Source organism: Argiope bruennichi, chromosome X1 (genome assembly GCF_947563725.1).
Source record: "Argiope bruennichi chromosome X1, qqArgBrue1.1, whole genome shotgun sequence".
NCBI lineage: Eukaryota > Metazoa > Arthropoda > Arachnida > Araneae > Araneidae > Argiope > Argiope bruennichi.
Genome location: NC_079162.1, coordinates 91074596 through 91100817, shown reverse-complemented (window position 1 = coordinate 91100817; position 26222 = coordinate 91074596). Strand labels below are relative to the sequence as shown.

Genomic DNA, 26222 nt, shown 5'->3' with positions numbered 1-26222 from the left:
TAGCCTATGCTTTTATTTTAACTTTAAGCATATTTCTTATGTTAAGGGAGGGCCGCGGTAGCTTCGTGGTAAGATCTCAGCTCGTGAGCCGTAGGGTTTCAGGTTTGTGACCCGATTTCACCGAAGAACTGTCGTGTAAGGGGTTCTGTTGCACGTTAAATCCATTAGGCCCAACGTCCTCCCACTGGTGTGGTGTGGTGTGGAGAAGGGGGCGCCAGCTCAGGTGTCGTCCTCGTCATCTGACCAAGGTTCAAAATTATGAGGTCCGTCCCAAAATAGCCCTAGTGTTGCTTTAAAACAGGGCGTTAATATAACTAAACAAAATTAAAATTATATTAAGGGATGTATTTGCATGACCTCTTTATGATTGAATAATAGTAAGGAAAAACATTCAAGAATATTTTCTTGAAAATTAATAGTCTTCCAGACCGAGTGGAAGGTGGAAACATATGAAAAATCAATTATTGCCTTTACAACTTTCAGAATGAGAAATAACTAATACAGACTTTTGGTAATGGATTAATTTATCTATTAAACTTATCCATTACCACTAATGATTACTGAAGTTCTTGCAGTTCCTGAAGATGAAATCTTGTTCACTATAATCATCCCATAAAGGTTTTATAAGAATGTGATTTTTTATTGGCTCCTCTGTAAAGTTATCGTCATGGGAAAAAAAAGTTGTGCATCCGAACTAGCTTTCATATCGGGAGGGGGATGAATATATGGAATTTTGAGAATAATTGTATTCATAACTATATATAATTTTTATGCTAAGGTAATGGCTTTTATCCCAATACCTCGGCATATATTTAGTTTTCAATCCTTCCCTGTCTTTCTGAATACGAAAACCTGAACCATTCATAACTTATTTAAGCATTAAATTTCAACAGCCACTGTAAAAAAAGATAGTTGTTATAGTCCAATCTGCTATAATCCATGGTTCATTGATTGTATATATATGTGGTTTTGACATAGTACATAAAAAGTATTTCATGCTTGCCACACAGAACTATACTATTTAAAAAAACTTCCAGAGAACTCAGAATAAGCTTTATAAGAATTATAAACACATAAAACAAAATTACATTGAGATTACCTTCTATTACATGTTCTATCCTTTTCAATTCTGCTATTTTTTCAAAGTACGTCCTACTAATGGATATCAGATGAAGATATACATATTTTCAAGAACAATTTATTACAAAAGACTTATGTAAAATACAGATGTGCACAAAAATACTTTACTAACATGATTTTGAGCATTTATAAAACAGTATATCTCTACAATTCTAATTAGTAGCACACCGTTTTACATAAAAAGCTCGGAAGGAATACAGATATATGCATCCTTTTATAGAAGTAATTATACACATATAAACATCCTACTATCTATGTACAGCTAAAAAAAGGTTACATTAAGAATTTTAGACATATCTCTTCTTCAATCCATAAAAATATTTATACCTTAGTAGTCTTTGATAGATAGTTATTACTTTCACAAATGAAAAAAGAATTAAACAGTCACCTCTTATTTGATATTCATACATTTAGTATTATATTCTGATCGGAAATAAATAACTTCTATAGTGTGTCGGCCATTAATATGGAAGAATCATTTTATCAAGATCTTCACCAAAAGAAAAACCTATATTTATAATACGTACAATTATAAATTCAATGTAATAATTTAAAATTCCCTTTTTAAAAATCTTGAGAAAATGCAAGCAGTACACATGGAGAAAATCAATCTGATTAATTTCAGCGATAATCTAATTACTTAAAAAATTAAATACACATAAAAATTAAGAAGCGGAAAAATTAATATATCTAGATCGGATTTATCTACCAATTATTTTTATCGAGATGCATTGCATTTGTAATATTATTACATTAAAAAATTAATTGATGATTTAAAATTATGTCTGACTAACACCTTTTCAAATGGTATAGAAGAAAGGGTACTTAAATCCTTAATCATTTTAAACTAAACGTATAAAATTGTGTAAGAATTTAATAAATTTTCAATTCAAAATTTAAATAAACTTTCTATTTCATAAATTATTAGAATTTTAAAAATTGAGTAAAGCAATATAATAATTAGATATGATTGTATTCACTAAAAAAAATTCATTGTATGACACTAACAAAATTAAAATGCAGCTACTTCGATTGCAATAACAATTCAAAATGTAAAAGAAAAAAAAATCTTGCAGTAGTAATTAATTTGATTTTGTTGAAATACCCCAAGTTATACAGGGTGTCTCAAAAACCTTGACCGCGGTTTTTATTCCTTAAATACTGATCACAGACATATACCGAAAATTACAAATTTGAGTAAAAAAAGGAGCAAAATGTTATGAAATCGATTAAAATTTTCATAAGATTAAACTTTAAAAAATAGAAAATGTGAAAGAACTAAAATGTGCCCCATCCTCTAATAAGGTCATGTACAAAATTTCAGAATTTTATCATGAAAATTCTCAAAGATATGTAAAAACAAAGTTGGTGAAGGGTCAATTACAAATTAAAATGCAAATGTTTACAGCTTCAGTGCAGATGACGCGACGCAGGAATGAATCATAAAGAAATAAAATATGCATTATATCTTTAGTTTTAAATACAAATTTTAAAATCTATGCTTCCTGAAAAATACTTTAAAATTTTACATCATGAATTACAGAATATAGCTAAAAAATAGCACAGTCAATGAACTTGTAAAAAAACTTATGTAATCGTTCCTTTAAGTTATTATTTCTACAAATTTTTAATACTTTTGAACCAATAAATACCAAAATTATTATTTATTTATTCAATTATTATTTTTTTTTGTTAATTTGTGTACGATCCCTAAAACATGGACATCCAACATGATTTTTCCTCTTTGCGAACACATATCCAGGCATCGAAAAGTGATTTAAGTCAGCATTTATGTAGTTTCATATCTTTGAGACTTTTTGAGATAAATTGCTGAAATTTTCTACATGACCTTATTAGAGGATGGGGCACATTTTACTCATTGGGAATTTTTCTGTACGGGGTCCGCATGAAAATTTAAATTTTGTATTTTTTGAAGTTTAATCCCCTGAAAATTTAAATCGATTTCATAACATTTTACACCTTTTTTACGCAACTTTTTAATTTACAGTATATGTCTAAGATCAGTATTTACGGAATAAAAGCCGCGGTCAAGGTTATTGAGACACCCTGTATAAACAAAATAGAATGTCAAATGTCAAAAGATCCTTTTTTAGAACTAAAATGGAAAGAACTGTTATTTGTTGAGTTAAATTGCTTAATAACAATTTTGTTTTCTTCTAGTGGAAGAAAAAACGATTTACAAATTAATAACTAATGATAATAATTTTACAAAACTATTGGATTTAGAGTTTCCTTAATATTTAACATATTAGTCAGTCATATACGATTATTATAATAGTCATGTCAGTTTCAAACCAAGGAATTCTGAAGTTAATATGCTCTTAAGTATAAAATAAACATGTTTCTTTTCGAAGCAAACGTTTTAAATTTAATTTAGTTTTGCTTATTTATTACTATTCAAAAACATTCAAAGAATATTTTTCATGATTGAAATTTCAATGATACATGTGGAGAGAGTTTGGAAAACAGTTCCCAATAAACAAAATAAAGCAGATCAAGAATTGAATATTTACAAAAAGCGAGCAAAGTTATTATTCAAGCAATCTAAAACAAACAACTACCAATACATTTACTAAATAATATATTTTAATACACAAAAATCATCTGGTGGAAATTTCTTTTTCATTACATAACCTTACTTCAGAGGAAAAAAACATTTAGAATTTATATATCCTAATACATTAAACATTCAACAAATTACACAATATACTTGCAGCTAACCATACATACAGTTGTCCTACACATAAACCGTAAAAACAATACAAAAAGGGGTTTCATATTTAAATTAATAGATATAGAGAAATATTTGGAAGAAAGTTTCAATGTATATTAATGAAACTTTCACTGTATGATTTCAAAACACTGAAATGCATATACACATATTAAAATCGATGCAGCTAAAACAAAAATTATTCATACCTCTTTAATTATGAAAGTATATTTTAAATAATGAGATTAATTATAAAAGCAAATCCTATGCTTAAAGAAATATCTATTGCATATATGATTTATTCAAACATCATTTTGAAATAAATCCGTTTTCGCAAAATACAACAATACTGAAAAACAATAGCAGAAGAACAAAGAAAAGAAATAGCACCAAATTATTTTATCAGTCTGAAACAAATGAAATGAAGCCACAATAAATAAATATGTTTAATGTTTCGAGTACATTCAATACTCAATGTGACTGACAAGAACTATATTTCAGTTCGATATATTTAATCATTGGCCCCAATATGGCAGAGGAATGTCCTCAATGATGGCTTTTTGTGTACATTAACTTTTAAAAATAAATGTTCATATATTATATATATATAAAATACTGACTAGGACAAAGCCATTTTCCCATGATCTGGAGAAGAATCAGCGTGCATACTTCCAGCAGAAGTATTACTATTCTGAGAAACACTAGTATTGGCACGGACTTTAGATCGAAATTTTGAAGAAAATGAACCTCTAGGCGAAGGAAAAATGGTACTGGTGCACCGTTTTCTAGACGTACTATTTTGTGCAATGGCATTCATGTAGTCTGCGATAAGTAGGGTAATTTCCAGTATCTGAATAAAATAAATAAAAGGATATTACTAAAGGAAAAATCACAAACTTGTCATAAAACAAACGCAAAAAATATCTAATAATCAATAAATTCAAATTCATAGTTCAAATATACATATCAAATATCACATTTCTTTTCATTAAATCACTGATTTTTAATCATGCTCATAATATATTACAAAAGAAGTACCTTACCTTAGATATCCATCTGAATTTTTTTTAATAACATGAATACCAAACATGTATGACAAGTGACAACGCAAAGTGAAAGTATGAGAAAAGTTTCTGACAAATATCATTGAAATTTTACAACTATATATATATTGATTAGAAACTGTAACTAAAAAAAAGCTGGTAAGACTTTATCTGATGTTATTTTCAAATGTACCTTTGTTATTATTATTATTATTAAAAGTTCAAAAAATCTGAAGCTTAATTTCGTGTTTGATAACAAGTTAATCTAAAAATTATAATAAAAACATCCTCAATTTAAATTTATAGAATATTTTCAAGAACAGATTCGTTCTACAAAAAATAAAATCCTTGGAATTCAGTGAATTCATGCAATATTTTATCTACAATATTTACAGAATAACAAAACTGAAGTTTACTTTCGGTTTTGTCATCGAAAATAGCAAGCGTTCAGTACTGCATGTATTTCTCTCTGTAGAAGAGCATTGAGAGCTGATGACAAGCATGAAGTCATCTCGGCAACCACCAAATGTCATTACTGAAGAATAAGGATATCGCACAATGCACTGCTAAATAAATAAATAAAAAAAACATTTTAAAAACACGTTTTTATTCTTGGTTATTGTACAATTATGTAAATTAAAAAAAAAATGTAACTTACAGCAGTATATATTTTGAAATAAATTGAATAAAACATATATTATACAGAAGATGCGAAAGACAATATTTTTTAAAAACAAAATCCGATTTTTTAAAGATACTGCTTACTTGCACACACTAAACCACTGTTTAAATAATTCACAGCTGCTATATTTTCAGAAATTCAAAAAGATTTAGTCAAAAGTTTTTGTACTAAGAATAAATACTAGAAATTTTAAAACATGCTATTATGCTTTAAATGAATTTCAGTCTCACATTAATGATAATTTTTTAAGAGAAATTAATATCTGTCCGATGAAAAAATGAATGAAAATCTAAATAATCCATCTCATATTCGAATATTGCAGGATTAGATATAGTCTTGTATACTTGTTTTTGTTTTAACTTATCAGAAGTACAATAATCGCAAAAAAATAAAATTATCAAAAAAGAAGAAAAAAGCATATCATTAATCAATTCACAACATCTTCAAAAAATATACAGAACTGCATTATGAATGCGATATAAGGAAACAAATTGCATATCACCGACTCTCTGTCCACACTTCCGACGTATGATTTATTCAATATTCTAGCACTAAGGAAATCCAGTAGAGATAAAAGTTTTAAAAGTATATATTCTTAATCATGACCTATTGAAACTCGTGCCATTAAAAACATGTACTATGTTGACATTTCTTTCCAGACAACAGTTATTGAAGTACTTAACAAATTTATTCTTCAACAACATTTTCAGTTGAAACTTTTTAATAACTAATATTCCTTGTAATGATTTTTATAAACTTTACATTTTTCATCATTTTTAAAATTCTTACTTTAAAAAAAAAGAGAGAGAGAGAAAGGAAAAGATGAATTTTTTTGAGATGAAAATTTATCTGTGCTAAGTTTATTTACTATAGATGTAAGAAAAACTAACCAGTTGTAAATGCTATTACTTATATCTGAGTCTTTGAAAAGATTTCACTTGCTATTATACTTCAGTGCATATAATTGACGTCTTAATGTTCTTATATGTGTCTTGTCTACAACCACTTATGTACATTACATTCACTATATTTTAGTAATAAAAGTAATAATTTAAAAAACTATTAAAATCAATTATAATATCAGAAGAATATTACATTATGCTTGTGATAAATTTATTTTACTGCAAGAAAATAATAAACCATCAGAATACATTGCACTTACCAGAGTAGAAGTATCTAAGATTGCAATACAGTTTTCAGCAATGGCCAGCCAAACATTCTGATGCGATCCAGATTTGAACTGTGATAAATATTCAATGAAGAATTAAAGAGAATAAATTGAATTCCACATAGTTTATCAACAAATGTTTGAGTTTGCATGCACCTGAGAATAAGACACATTTATATTTCAATAAAAGGAATATTTTGAAACCAATACCAAAAAAAAATTAGTAATTATAAAATGATAAAACAAAGATAGGTATGAAATAATTCTTATGACACGAATTTTTCTGATGAAAAATTAAGACTGGATAATAAACTTTCTCTATAATGTAGCAATATGACCATCGATAGCAATTATATTTGGATGCAATTTTTTTTTTTTAAATGTAGTTTGGCAGTCTACTATAATTATTAGATTAGAAATTGCCATTTCTGAAAATTAATTCCAGATGCGGCGGCAGCAATTTTCCGACGGGGGGAGGCAAGTAGCATTTCTCAAATTTAGCTTCCAGATATCACATAATAATCAATTTTACATTTTACAAGCAATTAGCTTATATAATTAATAAAAAACAAATTATAATAAATAATAATTTGGATTATTTATCAAATAATTATTGTATATATGTTTACAAATAATCTTGATATAGAGACAGTAAGGTTTTTTTGATGGAAAGAAGAGCAATAAAGGAAATGTAGAATTTAGAGCATAAATATCACAACAAATAAAATATACCGCTTTGATATTGTAAACAAATTTGCACATTATTTTTAAAATCTCATGACAAAATAAAATAATTGCTGAAGCAATACAAAATAATTATTGATTTATTATTACACGTATATACATATAATATTATAAGCAAAGTTTTAAATAATGTAACTGGAAAACATATCATTTCATTTCAATTTATGGTTATTATTTACATATTAACTATCTTTTCTGTTTCGTTTGCTAAGCTCTCTTTTTTAAAATAATCGTTTTTAAAGAAATAATTGGAATTTAATATATTAGAAAGAGGAAGAACTGACGTAAATCAAATACATAATGTTAAAATTATATAAAACCCAATCATTTTTAAGGCAATCAAATAAAACAAACGTTTCATCTATTTTAATATGAACATATACAAGAATTTATATTTGCAAAACTTTTTTAGATATATTTAAAATATATCAAGTTTCTATAAATTAATAATTAATAGAAAATTAAAGTAAAATAATAAATAGGACATTATTCACCTCATACAAAGCAGGTTTAGTTCTTCTATACAAGTTATAGTATTTTTAGCTCAGTCTTGTAACTGCTTCGATTGAAAGTAATTGCTTTGAAGAACGTTGTCTTGAACCCTTGGTAACAGCTTGCGATATTTAGCCAATCGGAGCTGAGGAGATCGAGTAATTTTAGAACTGAATTTCCCTCGGCCATAAATTTATGAAGGTCAGTCTATTTTAGCCCCCTTTTTAGCAGATGTGAGGTATCATCAAGTTACAAGAGCCTGGTAAATGTTTCCAGTGTACAAATAAGATATTGCTCTATTTGTCTTACAGTAGTGTACACAAGAAGAAGAAGTAGTGCACTGTCAATGCTTCAGAACAAAGTTCTTAAGAATTTATTCTAGAAAGACGTACATTTTACTGAGGAGGAAAAAAAAAAAAAAAAAAAAAAACCAGTAAACTATAATTTTTATGTTTATATTTTTCTAACGTTAAATATATACATTAAAGAATATGGAGATATCTGAATTACAGAAGTCTACCCTTATGAATCATGCAGAATATTTTTTAAAATTCTGATACAGACAAAAATCTATATTGCATATTTTTCAAAAAAAAAAAAAGAATGAAAAGGAGCTCCCAGTTTGTTTTTCCAGAAACGAATAATTTGTATTCTTGTTATAAAAATATAAAAGTTCTTCCGTTTCATGAAAAAACTTATAATCTTCATAATGTAATTATTGAAATATTTATATAACTTTTATCGATTTATAACGCGTATTTATATTTAAAAGAGCTAATATATTAGAATTTAAGAATGAAAATATTTCTTTGTTTAAATGTAATTCACAGAAATTAACTGCTTGACAAGTTCCTTCATGAAGCTACATATCTCTTACAGGAAAAAGAAATTTCATAATTGAGATGGAAAGAATGAAAGTCTTAATTCATTTTTAACAAAGCAAACAGAACAAAAGGTTAAGATGTGCAAGTGTTAGGCTCCAATAATTTGTTTTTATACCTGTTAGTATTTGCTATTAAAATCATTTTTCAATTATTATTTACTTCTTAATTCTTTTGTTAGAATTATGTTACATTTTTAAAAAAAATCTTATAATATATAGAGAAAATGCAAAACTGATTAATTAATTCCCTTTAAGTCACCTCTAGCTTACTGGCGGTACAACTGCTGTACCAGAGTTACTTTTACCTTTCCTTACGGCTCGGTACAACTGCTGTACCAGCAACGAGTTTGAATTTCGTTCATTTGAACTTTCCAGCTGAATCCTAATTGCCCCTTTTGTGTCGCACCCCTTAGTGTCAGGAGATTTCGTCCAGTAGTTGTTATAATTATTGTCGGCGCTAGTAGTCTTGTGAACCCTGCTTTGGCGGCATTTTTTTTAAGTAACATTTCTAAAGCGGCGTTCCTACGACCGGAGAATCTTCAGACGGACCACTCGTTCCCCCTTCGACTCGGTAAACTGGACAAACATCAAAGCACCCCAAAAAACCACAAGAGGGGTCGAGTGGGGAACGCGTGTCTCATGTGCCGTCTGGATAGGTCGTAGGAACGCTGCTTTAGATTTATGGAATGAATTTGCATAATTTCATTTGTCAGTAGTACTCAATTGAAAACTTTCGTCTTTTCCCCTGTTTCTTAATTTTTTAACTTTATAAATTCCTTAATATTTTAACTTAATCTAATTTTGTAACTTTATAATAATATATGTTTATAGTTGGGCCCATCTATTCGTCTAAATATTTGAACCAAGAATTTACTTGAAAGAATTTACGAAACATTTGAATAAGAAGAATTACTTGCAGTTTCATTTCTGACGGAATGGTATTATGAAGGTAATCGGCACCCTAGACAAATTGTTACTTCTTCACTCCCATTCGTCACAAATGATGCAGAAAAACTAAATGGAACCTCGGTTTTTTGGGGTCACTTGTCCTAATATTTTATATTAAAAAGTGACAAAACACTTTGTTTTGTCTTCATGCTTACCCCCCACCCCTACTGGAGCCTTGGGCATGATACTTCCCAGTCACTAATGTATTAGTCTAACACAGTATTAAAGAATCCATGACTTACAACTTTTTTCAGCTTTAAACTTAAACTGGATATATTCCTGCTAAAAATACATTTTGGTTTCGATTTTTCAGTAAGCTGCCGGTTTCACCATTATTTTTCATAATTTATGAAAACGATTGATTGAATAATTTATAATTAATCATTCATTAAAAGTTACAATTCTAATTTTAAAATATTGAAGGAGGTTGTTAAAATCTATCAAAAATAATAATTAGTAGTTTTTCTATATCAGAAGAGAAATATTAAAATCTTTATACCTTCATTTCAATCCACTGAGAAGTTACTAGACACTTCAATTATTCCACAAATATTTGTATTGAAATAAAATAAAGTAGCTGCATAAAAATGTCAGGAATGATAGATTTAATTTTAAGCATTTCTGAAAGATAATCCTAATCAGCTGCTGTTAAAAATACTTGTATTTAATAACGAATGCTGATCATTTAGAATTCCAGATATATTGTTTTATGTTTTTTTTAAAAAAAGTTTTCTGCTAACTACTTTTCAGCGTACAATTATCGCAATGTAATCTTATGTATCGAATTCTAAGTAAACCATATCTAATCTTACTTTTTTAAAATTAATTGTCATAAATCTGGTGATTACCTACGTCTTTCTTTTTCTGCAAAATTTTAATTTTGCAGATTTTTTTTTTTTTTAATAATTTAGTTATTGATTGTCTGCAAAATTGAGCACAGTTTTCAAAAATACTACACTGCAATAAGTAACTGAAATTCTCAGCAAAAAAAAAAAAAAAACCATTATAAATTGTAAAAATCGACAATAGAATAGAAGAACGTCACTAGTAATTATATTAAAAACCGTTCGAAGTATGTTAGGAATAAAAATTACATCCGATTTCTCTGAGCGCAATATATTAATACTAAAACATTCAAAGATATTTTAATCTACAAAACAGCAGATGATTGTTTTCTGTGTTATGCACAAAAAAAGGAATATTTTTTAAACGAAACTATAAACAATTAGGATCTTTAAGCCCGATATATAAATCATCACATTTTATCAAAATTGATGAGTTAGATGAATAACAAAATAAAATTCACAATGTTCAAGCTTTATAAGAATTAAATTTACAGCTTCAGTAATGCTTGAAAAATTTATTTAATGACAAATATGAATATAGGTCACTGCAGCTGTGTATATATGTTATAGATCTAACGAACTGGGCCGAAATAAATCAAATCTTGTATACTTATTATTTGAAAAAAGGGAGACTACTGTTAACTTTTCAAAGTATGGAAGTTAATTAAATATTCAATTAATTAGAATACGCCGAAATTTTATCGTTTATCTACAGTAATTTCGGAGCAAACTTTTCTACAAGAAATGTATTTATACCATCTTAAAATTCAAACTTCTTCCTTTTCAATGATGCAGTTTCATTTCCCTGTAATTTTTCTCTAATTTTAGCCATTTTTTTTTCACATTTAAGAAACAATTAAGTAAATGCGGACGATTGTGAAATAAGAAATTTTATCGGCATTTTCGATTAAATTGCAGAAAACAGATTTCTCAGTTTGAAACTATCTTTTCATACAAAAAAAAAAAAAAAAAAAAAAAAAATCACATTGAATTTCCAAAATGAAATATGATAAGGATATTAGTTAATGAATCTATATTAATTTAATAGCAATTCTTTTAAAATACAATATTTAAAATTATTTTTTATTTCTTATTGCAATCAACTACGAAATAAATAAATATAATTACCACAAAGGTATTTAAAAGGAAATTTTGCTAATGCTAACTTCCACAAACACTTTTGATAAAGTAAATCCTAAATGTTGGTCGAAGGAAAAAAATGCTGCACATTAAATTCTAAATACAAGTAATAAAATCTAGAACAAGTAATCTCTTACTTTTGCATCGGGAAATTGCAAATAAATGTTGTTGTTTCTTATGGCACGCGCCATCTAGGGCCAAGAGAACGTCTTACCTACACACACGTCACAACCCTTTTTACGGGGCGGACTTCATTCACGCATTTCATTCACTCAACCACAGATCGTAATTTAGACCCGAATCAGAGAACGATCACCCCTGATCCAGTACCCCCAGTGGTATTACTCTCGACATGGAGGACTTTGTGACCACGACAGATTTAACGCGCGTCAGCCACCAAGCACGCGGGGAATCTTCGGCCGGCGGGGTTTGAACTCGCAACCTAAGGGACGCGAATCCGACGCTCTACCAACCAGGCTATCCCAGCCTGGCAAATAAATTAAAATATTAATCTAACTCTGGTCGTGCATCGAAAGAAAATGCAATACACATTCCTATTAGAAAAATATATTAATACCAATCCTAAATATAAATGCTTCTTACCTTGGCAGGAAATAGCTTTCCTCCTGCAAATGACCATTTTCTGGCACAATTTAAATAAATACGAACGCAATCCAAATTGCTACGCCCTTTTAATGCCAACCATTTCTCTTTGATTAATTCTGAAATCTTCCTGCAATAAAGGACATGAATTTTTGGAATTTATATTTTTTACAAGGAACAGCACAGACATGTGAAAATATGGAATAAGAGCATAATGCTATCAAAGAGATAAATTTTTTAATTTATAAATAAAATGGTGAAAAAAAAATCTAAGAGTATTAATGACAAATTTAAGATTAAAAAAATTTCTTGAAGTTATAATTTATTTTTTTACGAAAGTATATTTTAATTTGTTCTGGTAGCAGAATTCGATCCAATCTACTTCCTAAATGCAAAAAATATTGCGTTAATTGCAACATGTAAATGAACTGTAATATAATAATTCAACAACAAAAATAACAGGGCAATTTCCACCACCAACACAACTTTTTAAGTACTTACAATTTATCTAAACTGATTTATTACTTCTTAAAAGCAAAAATAAAATTAAACAAAAATGAAAGAAACGAAATAATTTTTTTTTATCCACACATTTAAAAAAAAAAAAAAAAAAAAAAAGAAACTTACTTATCATTAACAGCATCCCTGAATTTTTTAGGAAAAAATTGATCGATAACTTGAACAATTTGAGGTTTTGGTTTGGAATTAGCTTCAGTAATGCGAGAACTATCATTTGAATAATCTCCAAATTCAATCTGAAAAGAAAGCACATATTCTAGTATAATGCATTTCAAATCCTATTCGTGAATAAATTGTTTAAAAGAAACAAGAAAAATCTTTTGACCATTAGCCTTCAGGGAAGTATTAAGATAAATTCTCGTACACATGAGTGTAAGGATTCATTTTAGCTAAAAACTGCAGTTATTGACGTGTTTTAATTCCTATAAATTAATTTGAGAATTTATGATATTATATGGTTATATCACAAAATTGTGAAAACAATGCATCATTTATAATGGCAAGTCAGACTCGACTTACGAGTACAAACTGTTAAAGAGATGAGATACAAAACGTCCACTTTAATTCTATCCCAAAAGCTAACGTCCAAATCGCACCATATACTTTCGATAGGAAAGATGAATTAATAACATGATGAAAACTACAGTTACCATCTAGATAAACTTAGTTGGATATGTAGTATGAATATCGTTTGAAAGAAAATAAAAGGTACATTAAATAACGGCACTTGATTGAAAACCAACGAATATGCAAATACATACATTTAAAAAAATACATATATTTTATGTGAAAAAAATTGATATACAATAAAGTAATGATTTAATGTTGTACGTTCTTTATTTTCGAATTTTAGTTCCAATTCCTGTATTCTTGAGAATTTTATTTATTCGATGAAAACATTAAAAGATGGCATTGTAGCTTTAAGAGATAGATGATCTCTTGATAAGCAATATTTTTAGACCCAATTCCCCACTCTACATAAAATAACATAGAGCTCTAACTATGTAAGATAAAGCCGAAAATAAAATCTGATATGGCATAAATTAAATTCTAGTCAAATGAAATAAAAATATTCTTAATAAAAGAGTTAATAAAAAGAGGCTTCTATTAACATACTAATAAGAGTTGCATCTGTTCTTTTTATTAAAAATATGGTTGTCAAAATTAAATCATAAAACGGGAGTTGCTGAGAAATATTGAAAGAAATTAGGAATTTTAATTTCAAAGTAATAATTTATTTTTAATAAATGTTTTGGAATTTCTCTTTTATATTATCATGGTTTAGATTCTTTATAATATTATTATCAGCATTTCAGACCTTTGCTTTGAAAACTATATGCTAAAAAATTCCACTTTCCTAAAACACTAAGAAAACCGTGTTTCCATGAACTTATTTATTATTATTATTATTTTCTTACTATTAAAGATTTAAAAAAGTGAAATTCCTTATTATAAATATTAGGGTATCGTAAAGCAACTTTTTCTCAAATTCATCATCAGCAAAATTTAAATGAAATAAAAACACACAACTTTACAAAATTTCAAAGCTTTAGTAGTTTTAAAAGCTTTAGTTGTTACAAAATTCCACTTTTAGCTATAGAAATAAGCTAAGTTAAATGAAAGTTTAAAACATTATAATTCCTAAAAACTAGCTTCAATCAATATGTAATTTCTTACTAAGACATCACATATAAATTAACGATGTACCTGGGCAAGTAGAGCAGCCAACTCGATGGCTAATTCTTTTGACAGAGGGAACTTTCCTTCCATTATTTCTTCATTGATTTGATACACTAAAAGCAATCTCTCTTTATCTGTCTCTGCTTTGCCGTTTTGCCTTAAAATAAGCCTGAAATCAATTTAAAAAATGTCAGTACAAATCAACTGAATAATAAAGAATTATTTAAAAAATATACTAGCACTAAAAGTAAATGAGATATAATAGACCGAAAATAATGCATACCACTTAAAACATATTTAAAAGCATAACACTATTATTTATCAATCATCGACAGCAATTTTTAACAAATCTATAATTTTTTTAACAGTTTATGACAATAGTTTTTTGTAATCTCGTAGATTTTGTAAATTTTGCATATAATGTGAGAAAGAAAAGACAAAAAGTACAGATGAGAGCAAAAATTAATCCTTTAAAGAAGCAGGCATAGAGTCTTAACAATTTTTATTCGTCATGATTTTACGAAATAGTGGTTTAATTTTTATCTGTTATGATCTATTTTTAAAAGCAAAGCCGAACACGGAGTAACATATCAAAAAAAAAAAAAAAAAAAAGTAGAAATTAGGAAAGACTGTGAAAACATATTTTAGGCTTATATAATTTTAAAAAGGAATTTATTGATAAAGTGTTTTGAGTCCAGGGAAAAAATAACGTCCGCGAAGTTATAATGAAATTGGAATTCGAGTGATTAGGAAATAATTTTAATGCGAATTAATTAGAAATTATTTATATAAGTTATCCCAAGAAAGTGGAGCGGGTTTTAATTTGCATAAATATTGCATTTAGACATATACTTCCAATCCCAAAGCTCTAGTAAATAATAGAGATAATTGTATGAAAACACTTTGGCTTCTACGGAGGTTAAAAATAAAAGAGTTAAAACTAAGTTTTTAACGTTCCCCATAGTGTTAACGTCTCAATTAGTAAATATTTCTTTTACGTCATCTATGCACACAATTTCGCGCTTCTATCGACAAATTTTCAGATATATGCTTATTTTTAAATTTAGAGAGACTAATCACAAATTTAGATTGAAGCATTTATTTCAAAACTGCACATTTATTCAGTGCAAAAAATCTGCCACATATAAATATTTGTTTAGTAGTACATCATCCAATCATCTTGACTTCAAAGAAACGTGCTAACCCTGGATAATGTTCATTTTGATTGGCCGACAACTACAATATTGACTTTATAAAGAGAGAAAAATTTGAGAAATTTAACATTTAAGATATTTTAGAGAAGCACTGGAATGCCAAGCAAGAAAATAAAATGATATGCTTGTACTTTTTATGCCTTCTAATAGAATGTCATATATCAGTAACAAGGAACGTTTGGATATGTTGATGAAGCATACAATCGTAATGCATGAATATGATGATTACTTCTGCTGAATGTAAATTTCCACAACCGAATGGAAACGCCTACATGTTGAAGGACTGCATATTAATTTTAACTGTTTCTATCAATCTACCAGTCTCGATATATGAATTTTAACTACTGTAGAATAGCAAGAAGAATTTCTTATTACAAGAAAGAAAACTTATGTTGCGATTTTTAAAGAATTATTTACATTTTATTATCTGTCTCTCAATGATCAATGACTAGATGGGCAGATAATGCATATTTGTGAATTTTTAAGTAAATTTTATGCATTAGTCCTATAACTTAAAGCCTTCAGATTTTGATGGACATAAGTATTTCAAATAAGGGCAATAAAAACTGTCCAATTTATAAATAACTATATAATATAGTTACAAATTCTATTTTAGATACTGAAAAACTTTTTTTTATAGAGGAATTAAAGTGAATGCTATGTTATAATTTTTAAGATATTCTACTGATTGGAATTAATATCTTATATGTGCTTTAAATGTGATTTTATATTTTTCCTGAAACATGTAATTTAAGATAATGTAGCTCGAAGAAATTAAATCAGTGAATCTAAGTAAAGTAACTGTCAATCAGTTACCAGAAAGAATGAAGTAAATAAAATCTTCACTCTTTCAGTTGAAGTATTTACAGCTTCTGATTAGACTCAATATTTGAAGAGAGCCTCATTTTAGAAATTAGGTATATAAATACCTAAAGTAGTGTCTATCAAAGTCTCGTTTGAAAAAATGGTACATCATGAAAATAAAATTTCCTTCTTTATATAAAGACTGATGAATTCATTTTCTTAAAATGCTATTATACAAATTAGTTTTTTACCAATGAAATAAAATTTTCCTTAAAAATATTGGAATTAATGCATTTCATTCTGAATAAAAATTTTGGCGTGGTAATGAAATGTTGAGGGACGGATCAACAATAGAGGCGAATTCAAAAATACATTTGGAACGAAGTTTCATACACGCATATAAAAAGGCATACAGGATTAAATTATTAAAAAAATTAACTTCCCTAATGAGAGAATTCAGATATACTAATTAACTCGGTTAATCAGTTTTTGAGTGCAAATATATGTCTTCTTGAGAAATTTCCATCGATATTAATTTTGTGAAGATGCAATAATAAATATCAAAGTTATAGATGTGCCCATTATTATTGTTGACAACTGTACAAAAGGTTCATCATCAATGGAAATTTTCTATAATTGTGTAATGTGGCATGTTAAGAGACTTTTTGGCTGATTCCTTTTTGTACAACAGTATGTTCAATGATAACCTATAGATTCAGTTAGTTTTGTTTCGCATTATGTCTGAACTAAGGGATGAATTGATTTTTCCCGTACACGCTCTGCAGATCTCAGAATTTAGAAAATCTCTTTAAGTCACAAATCGCATATCCGCAAATTTTGTTAAAAGAATTCAACTTTGTATAGATTTTGATGGTGTTCATTTTGAACAAATTTTAAAGCACTTCAATTAGTGTATTATAAGACCATTTTTTAAAATTTAATAAAAAAGCAACGTGTTTCTATTTTCTGATTCTGCCGATTTACTAATTTTTCTTCATATGTGCATTATGCCTGATAATTGCAACGAAAGTCCCGCTCAAACATCAATTAAAGGAACAGAAAAAGGTATAATCCAGTAAATTTGTCTTTTAATATAAAAATTTGTAGACAGAGGCATGAAAATTTGTATTCGTATAGATGAGTGTAAGAAAAATATTTTACTTACCGACACTTTTTCTCTGTAGGGGCGGTAAATCAATTTATATTTTTTTTATATTACCCTCTAAAGAAGTCAAATTAGTTTCATACATATGGGTACTTTATCTGAAGAAATCTTACAAATAGAAGTGTATGATTAATTGCAAGAGCCAAGAAAATAAATATTTGTTACAGGTTTTTGAGACATCCTGTTTATATATATATAATCAAAAACTAGAGTAGCGCTAATATCAAAGAGGTGAGAAAACTTTCAGATATTGTATACGCTCCAAACGCGAATTTTACGGAAATGAATTGGCGCAGTAACTTTTAGGTATGGGTTTCATTGCTTTTTCGGTTCAACATTATGCAGCTGAAAGTTACAAAAGTTAGACCCTAGGAAGAATAGGAAAGCCAGAATGCAACGTAACTCAAAAGTTAAAGTGTTTTTTGAATGTGTAATTAAAGTGAGTAAATTTTGAATATCAGTAATAAGCAAAATAATTAATTTGAAAAAGTGGATAAATCGAATTTCTTACATATACTATATAAAACTACACATATCTTTCATATATAAAATAAATAATAAAGAGCTCTATTTAACTTTCTTTCTTTTTTTTTTTTTTTTCGTGATTTGACAGAAGGTGCAATTTTTAGTAGCTTTCAAAATTTCTTTAAATCAAAGAACATAGAGTGACACACTCACAACAGCAAGCAGAAATCAGAAAAAAAAGGAGGGGGGGGGGAGAAGGCCATGCATTCAATGTTTATACATCCACGATAGAGGATTTTATTGAAAATTAACTAAGTAAGCATTTAATTAAGCTGCGTCATTTTCATGTGATAATGCAGTTACAAATTGCATAGTTAAAAATAATAATTAGAACCTGAGTAGATTAACTGTGGTAAAACCAGATGAATGCATAACTAAGCTACAAAATTTATTATTATATGCAGACATACTGTATATTTAGAAAAATCAGGAGCACATCAGTAGGACAATGCATCAATCAACCAGCACAAAATATTTTTCTACTGAAACAATGCCATATCACAGCGATATAAAATTTTGAACACCCTGTTACAGCATAACTGTTTACAATAAATTTACACATTCTGTATTTTCCACACACTGAAAATATAAGTAGATCAATCTAGCCTCAATAACCAATCATTCTAGGATAATTAGTAAAATAATGAAAGGTAAACAAATTATTTTTCCTTTTTGACCATCAATAGGAAATTAATTAACAGCGGATGAAGGATGAACATGATGCTCTATGCTGTCTGTATGTGTAATTCTATACCATTTTCACTTTAATATTTATAATTTGTTTAGAGAAATTATCTGATGTTGATAAAAGAGTTTGTTTGCTCGATTATTTTTACATGGATAAAATCAGAATGCAATTCTCAGGAGAAAAACCTTGTGGTGCGACTCTTATAAACTGGAATCTTTAATAAAACATACACAGCTTGATTCCCTGTCGATTGGCGCCCAAATATACAGCTTTCTCGCATCCTCGATCACATATAAAGAAAAACTCATATCATGACAATCCATAAAAACATGATTGTATCATCCGCCTCAATTTTGTGATACACTTTTTTACACATGCTAAAAATGATATCAAACTGTAACTATTAATTCTATTATATTTTATAAATAAAAGGACACACAATAATAATATCACGCAATAAAAGGACATGATTCAGATTACCTACACATCATAAAAGTATTGCTCATACTATTAGTCTCATAAGAATAATAAAACAGCGCATGAATATAAGAATGAGGTGAAATTTTAATCAACTGTACCTTCAAGGTAATGAAATCAATTTAAAATAATACATTCATTAACTCTAAAATGAAACTGAAACAACTACAATAAATACTTTTAAAATGAAATAAATTAAATATACATTTTTACCTGTTTTTATACATAAGTTTGAGAACTTTTGTATTTTCAAATTTCCCTAAATGTTGTACACGCAAAGCTTGCTCCCACTGAGAAATGACATCACAAAGCTAAATAGAAATTTAATTTCAATCGATAGAAAACACAAGCATATAAAAAAATTAACTTGATAAAAAAATGATAAAAGAATGTTTAAATGAATGCAGAAATATTAGTTCCTAAAAAAATTTTGAAACTAAAACTAAGCAACTAAATCCAGTGTTACTTGCTTCAAGCAACAGAGAAATTCATTGAGTTTCTCTTTCCTCAGTTAGAACACAAGTTTTAAACTCACAGAATAATTCATTCAATCAAAATAACATGTATAAGACACAAGGCAAACTATACATTAAGTTTCAATAAAATGAAGACTTAAATGCACCTTTTTTTCAATTCTATACCTTAGTGACCTTTAATTTTGATTTCTAAGAATTCACAAATTGTTTTTATGAAAGGCTCACCAATACTTAACACAAAATAAATTTAAATAAATAACAAGCTAATCTTCATGTAAGTTGTTTACCTGAATACACCAATTTCAAAAATGATATGAAAAATGGAACATTGATATCTGTAGTGTTTCCCTGAAAATAATTTAAAAAAATATTGCACAGAAAATTTTATAGATGATTTCTACTCGTTCACCAGCAAGCACAACTTTTACAAGATACATATATAACAAAAGTAGTACAAAGATTATTAATTCGGGCAGAAAGATCATTATTTGAATTTTTTATATTAATAGAGAATAGTTTAAGGATAACTATTCCATTGTGACATTAGGGTTTCTATGCGAGGAAAAAAAATTATGGTTTCTTTTTAGCTGTTTGATTTTTTTCATTGTTCTGAGACACTATAAATTATTATCCCTTTCCCAATAATTTCAAAACTGGCTATATGAATGAGTTCCATACACAATTTATTTTGAAATGCAGAAAAGGGCGGGGATGCGAAAAAAAATTAATCATTTGGTATATAAAATTAAGACTGTAATCTTCCAATTTGACAATCACGGTTAAATTAACCGGCCAATTTAAATTTTTTCAATCAAATAATTTTGCAACTAAAACAATGCATAAAATTGCATGAATTTTCATGACATTATCAAGTTTATTAAAATATATCTAGTTACAATAAAACATACTTTGGCTTCCTTCAATAGACAGTGCTCTAAGTCTTTTTCAATAGGATCATCACTAAAGAGAGCAAAACCAGAATATTCACAATCTCTGATGCCTACTTCTCGATTTACAGTTTGAGTAAATTCATGTACAGTTGTGGAACCATCAAACCCAAAAACCTAAAATAGAAATTTTATTATGAAATAAAAAAATTATGATGAAAAGTAAAATTAAAGAGAAAAGACGTTCTTCTTATTACTATTGTCAGAATTTACTAATTCTATAAAGAGCAAATACTTTCCATGATGGTGGTTATACTGCAATATTGGTGGTTGCGCAATATTGTACGATATTATATTATATTATTAAATATTCAGCAATATTATACAATATTGCGACCATTGTTTAACATCGTATGATATTGTACAATATACGTGAGATAGTCGGATAGTAGGAACTCTTTTCATTGGGAATTGTTGTTTAATAGAATGGAGTTTTCCGGGTTTGTGAGACCCATTTAAGCAGGGATAGTAACTAAAAAAATGTACAAATTATTTAGCAAATGATATGTATTCTTTAAAAACCTAAACTGTAAAAATTATTTTAAATAATTTTTTCCCCCAACAGAATACAGGTCCGACAAAAATGAACATAACCTTTGAAAATTATCTATCAAAATTTTATAATTAAAATTAATAATTTTTAGTGTGAAATTTCATTGAATATTGGAAACTTCATGATTCTACTAACAATATATATATTCCTTTTTTTTTTAGCAATTGCAATTTTTTTGTATCAAAATTATACCTTTTCATAAACAATATTTCAATCGTCATAATACACAATTACTCAACATCTGATAATCCTTGATTCACACTAGATAATCCTTAATATCAGTATCAGATTTATTTCATAAAATAGGTATTTGAAGGGAATTCTTTTTAGCTCATAACGTTTCTTGCGATTGCGTTATGTCCAATGATGTATCGTCACCCATTATGAATCTCGATTCACGATTCTCTCAGCTCACCTGTATTTCAAATAAGCTTCTACTTTCGATTATTCATCGCTGTTTTCGCTCCCTAGGAGCTTCAATCACTATTGTTTTGAGACAATTGCACTTTTCAAAGACGAAAATAGGAATGATTAATGATAGGGTTAGATTATTTTTGTTGTTCTTACTAAATCATGCTTCGAGATAATTTGAGCGATTTGGAAAGTGTGCTAAGAAATATCAGTGTTTATCGCCGTAGAATGCGGCTGTTCGTGAATCAACAGTGCAGATGGTTTTGTTCTTTTACTTCATTGCACTTTTCTATTATCAACAAGATACTGGCAACATTTCCATTAAAAAAAAAAAAATTCATTGCGCATTTTATTACATTAAAATACTTGATTTAAACATGCCATTTAGTTTTTCTTAATATTATTTTATTTGAACACTAAACTGCACTGGAAGCAAAAAATATTATTTTTGGTGTTCTTTCACTGAAAAATTTTAGTAATTCTATCGATTGCAGCTTAATTATAATAAACGAGTTGCTTATTATTAGTAATTCAAAAAATATTTTTACTATTCACATTAATTCTTCTGGATCAAGGATTTATAAATATATAAAATTGATTCACATAATTATAGTAATAGTGGTGGCTTTGCTATATACTTTATAAGCCATCAAGGAAGTAATCTTTCTTAGGCAAAAAATATACCATAGAAATATTTTTATTTTTAATGCTTGTTGTAAATTATTCCATTATGAAGAGGTCGCTAACGTTTGATAATAACCTAATTTTAAAAATGAAGGTACACATCAGATATACAAAACGAGATCTTCATAATCAGCTTCAACTTTTTGAGAAAAAGGTTTGAATTTCTTTTCTTTTCTTTCTACAATATTTCTTCCAGATAAAAATAATTCTCTTTTCTGGAAGTATCAACCTCTGTCACTGAAAAATTTATTTAATAAATTTACGGCTCGATACAGAAAGTAAATAGTTTATAAATTTACAGAGAAAAAATTCTTAAAACTTAGCATAATTTCATAACTGATTCTTACAAGTATCCTGCTCCCCGAAAGTAGAACCTAATTAAAAAATAAACTCTATCAAGATTTTCAAAATGCTCATAATTTAAGCCCAATCACTAAAAAATGTCCTAGTCCAGATCGCCAGCAAAATTTATTGCCGAATGACCAATAAAAATGTAGATGCCACACACACTGATAAATAAAGGATGTGGCAGATATTAATTAGAATCTTCAGTATTCACTATGCAAAAAATTATGGAAGACTTCCAAAGTAATTTCAATTTTCTGCAAAGTGATCATCGAATAGTCAAGAAAGCATTCAAAGAATAAAGTAATCGACAGTAAGGATGCTAATGAATTATAAGCAAGCAATATGGACAAAAATTTAAATGCTAGCTCTATTGCTAGACAAGACAGAAATGTAGCCACAAGAAATTAAATTCGGAATTCAGGGCTTGGAATTTTATCATGAACTTTCAGAAGATAAATATGGCCAAATATGAATATATATAAAATGCTGATCTGCATTCTTTTACACCAAGGACAGTAGAGTAGCGAGATTAAATAATTATTACCCTCATACTCAGCCCAGCCATAAAATGATTTTTTTCGCCTTCAATCATTGTAAGAAGATTAGCTATTGCGACAAAGACATGACATCATCTTTCACATTCATAAAATTTCTCTTTAAAAATGTCCCAAATCCACTAACGAATAGTCCTTAGGGACATCTTAAGATTGACGTTCGGTATATTTATACTGCCCTTGCTCCCTCAGTTACTACACTACTGATCAGGGATTTGCAAACTTTATTAAGAACGAGCCATTTTTTATAAAGCGAGACAATATAACTTATTTTAAAACTCAAGAACTCATAATAATTTAAAAATTATTTAACACCAGAGTGAAAATAACTAATTTTTTAAAGTTTCTTCTATCCTGGTTAGAAATGAAACGTACTGATCTATAATAATATTCGCGACAGGCCGGAGTGAGCCTCTATAAGGGCCATAGTTTGACATTTACTGTTTTACATAAATAAATGTAAGGTGTGCATGAAAAAAAATTAAGACATTGACTAATAATAAGTTCTAATGTATCTTTTGGGTAAAAATTAATGTAAGTCCGATTCTTATTTTGGAAGGTAACACAGTATTACATTTGTTGGCTTTCAATGAAAGAAATGTTCATTTTTTTTCAATCCTAAAATTAATAATAGTAATAATATTAAGATTTGTTTCTATACAAATGTATTAGCTGCTAATATTTTTGAATTAATATGTAATTCAAAATTTAACAGTATATGCAGTTTTATTATATGCCTCAACAAAAGAAAATATAATATTTTAAAATTACATGTTCAGTAAAAATACTCGCAAAAATTTTTAAGAAATACATAAAATATTAATCACAAGTACAATAAAATAAAAGAGCATCTAATGGAGAATGCAACACTATAAAAAAAATTTAGATAGGCAGTCTAATAAATAGTCAATACAAACGCGCTTTGAAAAATCAAAAAGAAAACGTTTTATTAACTAAAAAGAAAATGATTTTCTGAAGAATAATTTACATAGTTTCTAATTCACAGATTTTGATATTAAATGAAAAAAAAAAATGACGGATTTCTTTTAAATACGTTTCATTGAATATTTGAATTCTAATTTGCATACCTGGTAAGTTCCGTTCATGAAATGTACAGGTATGCTATGAGGTAAAGAGTGATGGTATGGATTTTTCAATAAAATACTGAGAGCTTCCATTCTAGAAGGTTTGCATTCTCGTCCTCCATTAACCAAAGCTCGTTCCAGAGCTCTTTGACAAAATATGGCATATTTACCAGCTTCTAATCTATAGATATAAAAATTATCTTTAAAAAATACATTATATTACAATAAAACATAAAATTCGAGTGATTTTTCGCGTTCATTTTTCTACAACTTAGTCTACATAACTCTAATATTACTTGTATAGTAATTTTAAAAGAATGATAAAAGTGAAGTTTTATTTTACACCAATGAGAATTTTACAATATATTTTTGAATTGTTAATTAATTAACAAAACAAATAATTATTGTGATATTTTTTTGTTAACTAAAAACTGATGAATAACTTCAATTCCCTATTAGCTTCTATTTGTAAAGTTTATCTCTAATTCCAGGAAGAACATTGTTTTCAAATGCAAATAATTGAAAATACATGATGCCAAATATGAATACTTTTATTTCTCATTTCGATTTAAAACCATTTTGTTAAGAACTGAAAATAATCAGACATTTAAAACTTCATGCGAAAATGTAATGACGTGTTGCGTTTTTCTTTAAGTAGTAATATTAACTAAAACTTAAAATAATTGAATTTAAATAAAATGTAAGAGTATGATATCAAAAATACTAAATAGTGGAAGATGCCAAGTTCAAAGGCTTAACGACATAACTTTTTTAAAATTAAGAATGTGAAGACCTAACATTGAAATAATAAGGTACATATCATCAGTGTTTTAACTCATAAAGCTGCTTTTATAAATCGATTTTTGCAAATACATCTGGAAGCAACTGAATGTTAGCATCTTTTAGAAATTATTTGCAGTAATTATGAAATTGGAATCTTTTCTTTGTGACCGAGCCGAAGTGTTAGCATTTCACTAAAAAATGTTTGTCAAATCAGATTTTGTCTTCATTTTGTTTTTGTAGTATTATAGAAATGCAAATGATACAAAAAAAAAAAAAAAAAAAAAAAAAACTAGATCCGATTTAAATTTTAACATGGAGCAGATGTTTGAAATAGCTCAATAACAAAATTTATTGCAGGTTAAGAAATTATAACAAAATTAGATTTAATACTTGTAAGAAGACTTCAATTGCAGAATCAAGCCATTTTTTTAAAACTTCATTTACAATACCATTCTCAAAATATGAGTAGAATATACCATCACGCATATTTAAAAATTACTTATTGATACATTAAGTATGACAGAAAGATAATGTTATATTTTTGCTATCAAACTTTTTAAAACAGCAATTTTTAAAAAAATGTTGATCACAATTCTAATATCAAGAAATAACAGCTTTTAACTTCTTACTTGGAATTTGCATTCCTTTGCAAATGCATCCGTAGGTACCACAGAGTTCTATTCTTTGGCACGAAAAGTGAAACTGCAAGTGCTAAAAGTTGCCAGGCTTGTACAAATACAAATGGAGCTGGATTCAACTTGCTTTCGGTAGGTAATGGTTTTTCTGAGCTACCAGCAGATGAAGATGTTTTTTCTGCCGATGATGAATCACACAAAAACAGAGACTGTGTAGCACAAATAAGTAGTTGCTAAAATAGAACAATTTTATTA

At 27.8% G+C, this 26222-nt stretch overlaps 1 protein-coding gene across 4 annotated transcripts in view; it reads right to left on the bottom strand.

Annotated features, from left to right (window-relative positions):
• Window positions 1-1062: 1062 nt before the first annotated feature.
• The window catches only part of LOC129958231 (uncharacterized protein CG43867-like), a 189074-nt gene continuing 163914 nt past the window's right edge, over window positions 1063-26222 (bottom strand). For 2 of the 4 annotated variants that reach the window (XM_056070521.1, XM_056070522.1), the window contains exons 22-31: window positions 25962-26200; window positions 24553-24730; window positions 20876-21031; window positions 19705-19802; window positions 14646-14787; window positions 13047-13174; window positions 12420-12549; window positions 6759-6836; window positions 5331-5480; window positions 1063-4721 (exon numbers count right to left, since the gene is read on the bottom strand). In XM_056070521.1, coding sequence (XP_055926496.1) covers window positions 4491-4721; window positions 5331-5480; window positions 6759-6836; window positions 12420-12549; window positions 13047-13174; window positions 14646-14787; window positions 19705-19802; window positions 20876-21031; window positions 24553-24730; window positions 25962-26200 — 1530 coding nt within the window. In that variant the 3' untranslated portion in view covers window positions 1063-4490. Of the gene's footprint in view, window positions 4722-5330; window positions 5481-6758; window positions 6921-12419; window positions 12550-13046; window positions 13175-14645; window positions 14788-19704; window positions 19803-20875; window positions 21032-24552; window positions 24731-25961; window positions 26201-26222 lie in introns of those variants that run through there. The other 2 variants (XM_056070523.1, XM_056070524.1) reach the window with 2 other exon arrangements.